Here is a 6,359-nt window from a genome sequence, read left to right as displayed (position 1 = left end):
CTGGTTTGATGAAGAGAAGGGCTAGAGGTGACATGATAGCAGTGTCCCAATATTTCAGGGGCAGCCCAAAGAAGAGGGGGTCAATCTATTCTCCAAAGCACCTGAAGGAAAGACAAGAAGCGATGGATGGAAACTAACTAAATAGAGAAGCAACCTAGAACTAAGGAGAAACTTCCTGACAGTTAGAACAATTAACCAGTGGGACAACCTGCCTCCAGAAGCTGTTGAATGCTCCAACACTGGAGGTTTTTAAGAAGAGATTGGACAGCCATTTGTCTGAAATGGTGTAGGGTTTCCTGCCTGGGTAGGGGGTTGGACTAGATGACCTCCAAGGACCCTTCCAACTCTGTTATTCTGTTATCTTGAACATTTAATTGAATAAGGAAGGATCACCAGGAACAGAGGGTAAACAATTAAAAGGAGTCATCAATGTCTTGTGAAATTCCAAATTATAAAATATCTGCAAATATTTTTAATTTGATAGTCTTTGGTATTTACTTTGTGAGAAGAATTTTAATAATCAGTAATAATCATAGAAGATTCTTTCCCCCATGTTGCAATGGAATAGGTTCATTTTAACAAAGACCTCCTGCTAAGATTGCTCTGTCAATGGATAAATAGTAAAACTAATTACCTGGGCAAGAGTAATTATCCTCAATCAAGTGGAATGGCAGAGCAAAAATTCAAACTATTAAACCAATACTTTAAATCAGGGGTTCCCAATCAGGGGTGCGAAACAATATTCCAAAACTTGGGTTTTCAAAATTATAGTGTATATGTATAATTTGTTGCCTTTACAACCCAGATGTGCAGCGGTCAATATCACTACGGAATATTGGAATTAATGGTTGGCTGGCTGGATAGATGGATGGGACTGAGCTCTGGGACCTATTCCAGAATCCATTCAAACTCTCCGATTAAGGGCATTTAAAGAAGAAGAATTTCTTAATTCACTGACAGCCCTCCCAACGCTTCGATCGCGGCAATCCAAATCCTCTAAAGCACGGAAAGCCACTCGCGACGACATTATAGCTACAAACCCTCTTTCAATAGCGGAGGGGGGGGGAGAGACACGTCACTCCATAAGCGCCACCTCCTGACGGCTTCGATGAGAAGAAACCCCGCCCCCAAACCTGAAGCTGCTAGTTCACGCGGCTGCCTGATCGCCCATCCCGCGAGACTTGGCGCTGTAATATCGGCGGAAGTGGGAGCCTAGTCCTTTTTTTTCCGCTGAAGCGAGACGCCAAGATGAGGTATGCGTAGATCTGTTCGGAGGCCTTAAATACAATCCGCCGCCATCCTTGCCGTTGGGATTCAATTCAATGGCGATGAGTAGGGGTCGCGGATGGCGAGCCAGTGGGCCAGACCTGGGACGGGAGCCGGGGACAGAACGGCACGTCGTTCTTTCTAGATGCCCATCTTAACCGTCGGCTCTTGCGGATTAAGTAGCCCCTACTTAGCATTGCCGCCATTCTTTGTGCCCAACTGCCTTCCGTGGAAGCGGGCTGCTCCGGTAGGTGATCAATTCAGCAGCCGAAGAGCAGCTTTCAGGCCGGCCCTTCTTTGCAATGGAGTCGGATCCGAGTGGATTCTGGGTTAAAAGTTGCACAGCTTGCCTTGCGACGACGTGGTTCTTCTCGATCGCGAATTGTAGAGTAGCGATTTTCCTTCGTAGTTGTTCCTAGTCCCGAATGTTTCATAGCATAACTTGTCTTCGCGTCGCTACCTTCGTTTTCGATAGGAAGGAACGTGAAGAGCCTTCTTATCGAGGGAAGCTCCTGTGTAAATAGCATATTGGGTGGGTGGGTGGGGTTGCTTCTCTTTGGACTCCCAGAAACGCACCGACACAAGTCTGAAAAATCTGTGTGGGTTTCAATTGGGATGTTTTTTGTTTTTCCACAGCAGCAAAGTCTCCCGCGATACGTTGTACGAAGCTGTGAAGGAAGTCCTTCAGGGGAGTCAGGTGAAGCCCCGCAAGTAAGAACTTCAGAAAAGACCTATTGAAACAAGTTAATTTGAGTAAACTAAACACTGGGGTTTGCAATAGCTGCAGTGTGCACGTCGCTGCCTTTTTTGTATAACACAGCGAGACTACCATTAAGACAGTATATTCCTCTGCGATTGGAAGGGAAAAGGAGCTGCGTCCGATCATGAATTGGAGGGTTTGGGTGACTTATATGAATGCAGGCAGGTTTGCAGGTGCTGGAATCAGCAAGGCCGCTGTGAAATCCTGAATCTTTTGGAAAAACAGTAGATAAGGCTTAGACTTATATACTGCTTCACAGTGCTTTACAGCCCTCTCTAAGCAATTTTACAGAATCGGCATATTGCCCCCAACAATCTTGAGTCTTCTTTTTACCGACCTTGGAAGGATGGAAGGCTGAGTCAACCTTGGCTGGCCAGCCGGTGGTCAGCAGAATTAGCAACCACTGTGCCATCAGGGCTCTTGGAGATCTTATTGGAAAGTTCTCTGTAACAATATTGAACATTAGTTCAATTTCATCTCTTGGATAGTATTAAAATCATTTGCAGCTGTAAATTATTGTCAACATTGCAAATGTCCCACTTGGTTAAATAGTCTCTCCACAGAACAGAAAACTGTTTTTTTATTAGTTTTTAGTGAAATGTTTTTATAAGCTTACATGATGAAAACGGGTTGTTTGGAGCAATTAAGTAATTAAATGTTAAGAGCCCATTTTGTTTAGTGGCCAAGATACCAGGCTAGAAATCAAGAGCCTTGAGTTCTAGTCTCATCTTAGGCATGAAACACCAGTTGGGTGACTTGGCCAGTCATTCTCTTTTACCTCTACCCATCTCACAGGGTTGTTGTGGGGCATATAGGAGGATGAAGGAGTAGTGGGTATGTTTGCTGTCTTCAGCTAGTTATATAAAAAGTGGGGTATAAATAAACTCATAGAGGGGTAATTTACTCAGTACTGATATGTTTGTGCTAAATGCTTTCCTTCAGAAAGTAAAGTTCATCTTAAATTACCATTTCCTGTATTCAGTGGCCTCTAGATGTTTTGGAAGTCCAATGAACTACAGTTATAAGCATGTAATCTGTGTAGAGGCTATAATCCAAAACTTCTGAAGATCATCTTATTGCTTCCTCCTACTGTATTCAGTTGTCCTCAGTTTTTACCCAAATATGTATTCTGTTTTCTTTATATAGGTTCCTGGAGACTGTGGAGTTACAGATCAGTCTGAAAAACTATGACCCTCAAAAGGACAAGCGTTTTTCTGGCACTGTCAGGTTTGGCATCCTTCTTGTACCACCCAGCCTTCTGCTTGCACCTTTCTCCCTGTTAGAAGTCTTCTAATTTGGTACAGCCTATTGGCTTGTAAAATCTCTGGTAGCTGGGTGCAATGCTGAATTGCCAGGGTAGTTCAGTTCGCCTCATTGTATGCAGTGGGTGTGGCTGGACGGACCCCTACCCTGGGTCTTAAAACATGAGGGGAGGTATGGTGAGGCTCTTGCTAATCCTGCCGATCATTTTTAAGAAGCCAGAGGTAGATCCTGGTGCACAGAAACGTGCTAGCTATCCGGTAAGATTTGTCAGCACCAGTTTTGAATGTTCCTTTTGCCATTTTGTATAACTGTTGATAGGGGTGGGCTATTGTGATGATCTCTTTGCTTTCCCAGGCTCAAGTCGGCTCCGAGACCTAAATTCTCTGTCTGTGTCTTGGGGGATCAGCAGCATTGTGATGAAGCCAAAGCCGTTGACATCCCGCACATGGATATAGAGGCCCTTAAAAAACTGAATAAGAACAAAAAACTAGTGAAGAAACTAGGTAAGCAAAATAAAGAATATCCAAAATTCTAACATCTGATAAAATCTAATCTTTCTTTTCCATACCATATTAGATTCACTTTTTTTTCACTATTAAGCCACAAGAATGTTAAACCAATCTGGTACATTCATTTCCACCAAAAAATTGCAAATGAAGAATGTAAAGCAGAAGCATATAACGTGAGTCCTTGGGACTGAAAAATTAAGGGATGGAGCCATAGATCTCCATATTACGGTGATATAGCAAAAGGGGGAATCATATTAAAATTGTGGTTTGTTGCAGTCCTGGTCTCAAAGAACTTTGTACTCTTAATAATTGTGCTGCTAATTGCTTTCCAATTATGTTACGCAGAAAGGAGTTTTCCTACAAACACGTTACTAATTCCAGCAGTGTTAGCACCTGCTCCTTATTTTAGTAGCCTCAGTAAGTAGTAGGAGGCTATTTAAAACCAAATTATACTAGAAAATACTTTCCTGATTTGGACAGCCTAGTCTATTAACGCATTATTGTTAAATTGTTTTATTTATTTGAATTTATGTTGGTAGGCTATACAAATGTTTAAATTGCTTTGTTAATTTTAAGCCATTAAGAGATGCTTGATTGTTTTGGGATATGAACCCAATAAATACTAATTGGCTTTTAAAATAATTTATTGGAATATGATTTGAATTGGTGCACGAACAACATCCATATCTACTCCCCTGAAATATAAAAGCACTCCTTAGTAAAAATTTAACGCCTTCTAGTGTAGTGCATCTTGTATCCACTAATCTAAATTTCTTTTGTCCTATATGCTGATGGATTTGGAACTGGTTACATGCCTGTTTCTGCAGCAGCAGTTGTGGAATATCTAATTGCTATGAGAGGTTCCCATTCTGTCTTAATAGTTAAGGTTCTGTACAGTTGAGGACAGTTACTCCTAAGGGACCATTTGGCATATCCTGAGGGTAATTGAGCAATTTGTAATAGTTTAGTTGTGCTTAGTCAAGGACCAAATTTTGGACTACTGCTGAGCCTAAAACAAGACTCTCTGGGTGGGGGGTAATGATACTACAAGACCAGGAAAAGGAGTAAATGGGTCAAAGAGTGTAAGAACCACTGTTCTAGACAATGTAAGAACATACATGAACTTGTAAGCAAACGGAAGTGTTTTTGTTGCACATTTATGTACAATATAATGTATAGTTAGAGATATATACAGAAGCATTCACACGAGTCGACTGTTGCATTCCATATTGTTAACATGCATACTTGTTTACAGATATTTGAGGTGAGTCTTGAGTGTTTTCAAAATTGTGTATTTGTATTTTATACAGCCAAGAAATACGATGCTTTCTTGGCCTCTGAATCCCTGATCAAGCAAATTCCTCGAATCCTGGGGCCAGGACTGAACAAGGCTGGCAAATTCCCTTCTCTTCTCACTCACAATGAGAACATGGTGGGCAAAGTAGATGAAGTGAAATCCACAATCAAGTTTCAAATGAAAAAGGTATTTTTCAACTCCTTAAATTTGTCAGTATATATATTTATTGGGGGGGAAATAATTTCTAGTATTCTCTAAAGAAGCAGGCCCACAGAAAATTATCCTGCTGAAAAGGGAAAAAATATTTACACAAATATCTAGAGAAAGAGTCACTTTGCACTGAATGGGCACCATAAATTATATCTATTGAATTGGGTTTTCTCTTCAGTGTCAATGAAGTAGGAAGGACGTAAAAGCACATAAAGTTGATTTATCTCTTCTAATTTGCACTATGGTAACCATATATTCTATTAGAAGAAAAGTACTATATTCTTTATTACAAAAATATTTACATGATTCCTGAGGGCTTCAGCTATTTGCATCTGTCCAGTTTTGTGGCAAATTGTACATCCTAGCTATATCAACTTGAGAGATTGATTTCCTTAAATAGGTATACCTGGCAAATACCAGGCCAATCCTAATGTATTGTTTCTCACTAAGGCAAAACCTTATTCTCCAGTGTTGATACTGAGCTGCAATTGGTCGATTTTCCAAAGATCCTATTAATGACCTTTTAAGGATAGCTTGTCAGATTACATTTCTCTGTTCCTCTTCTCCTGCTTAGTCTGATGTCTGTTCCTAGTCAATTGTAACAAATTTTGAGTGTTTTCTTTTGTCCTTCCAGGTGCTGTGCCTTGCTGTGGCAGTTGGTCATGTGAAGATGACGGAGGATGAGTTGGTGTACAACATTCATTTGGCAGTCAACTTCCTTGTATCTCTGCTGAAGAAAAATTGGCAAAATGTGCGTGCCTTGTACATCAAGAGCACCATGGGGAAACCCCAGCGCCTGTACTAATGACATATTTTCAGTTAACAATACAGTTCTTTTTACCTAACTTACTAGCGTGTGAGTTTTGATTTTTATAAAATCATATTGCATAGAATCACTGAATATTTAATTCCTCTTAATCTGAGAAACATTCAGTGTATGTAGCATCATGTGATAAATTAGACCAGAAAATCCTGGCTTATCATGAACTCATATTCAGAATGAAGGCAGGTAGTCCTTGACTTAGTCAGCATTCAGAGTAACAACAGCATTGAA

The 6,359-nt window shown here is 40.7% G+C and overlaps 1 protein-coding gene across 1 annotated transcript; it reads left to right on the top strand.

The window, feature by feature from the left end:
• Positions 1 to 1,132: 1,132 nt before the first annotated feature.
• On the top strand, positions 1,133 to 6,154 carry RPL10A (ribosomal protein L10a). The gene is made up of 6 exons (XM_083359014.1): positions 1,133 to 1,253; positions 1,903 to 1,977; positions 3,173 to 3,253; positions 3,644 to 3,792; positions 5,109 to 5,281; positions 5,940 to 6,154. The coding sequence occupies exons 1-6, from the start codon at positions 1,249 to 1,251 to the stop codon at positions 6,108 to 6,110; spliced, it is 654 nt and encodes a 217-aa protein (XP_083215140.1). The 5' UTR covers positions 1,133 to 1,248; the 3' UTR covers positions 6,111 to 6,154.
• Positions 6,155 to 6,359: the final 205 nt, after the last annotated feature.

The sequence above is a fragment of the Vipera ursinii genome (assembly GCF_947247035.1).
Source record: "Vipera ursinii genome assembly, chromosome: 3".
Lineage (NCBI taxonomy): Eukaryota > Metazoa > Chordata > Lepidosauria > Squamata > Viperidae > Vipera > Vipera ursinii.
This window is presented reverse-complemented; position numbering and strand designations above follow the sequence as displayed.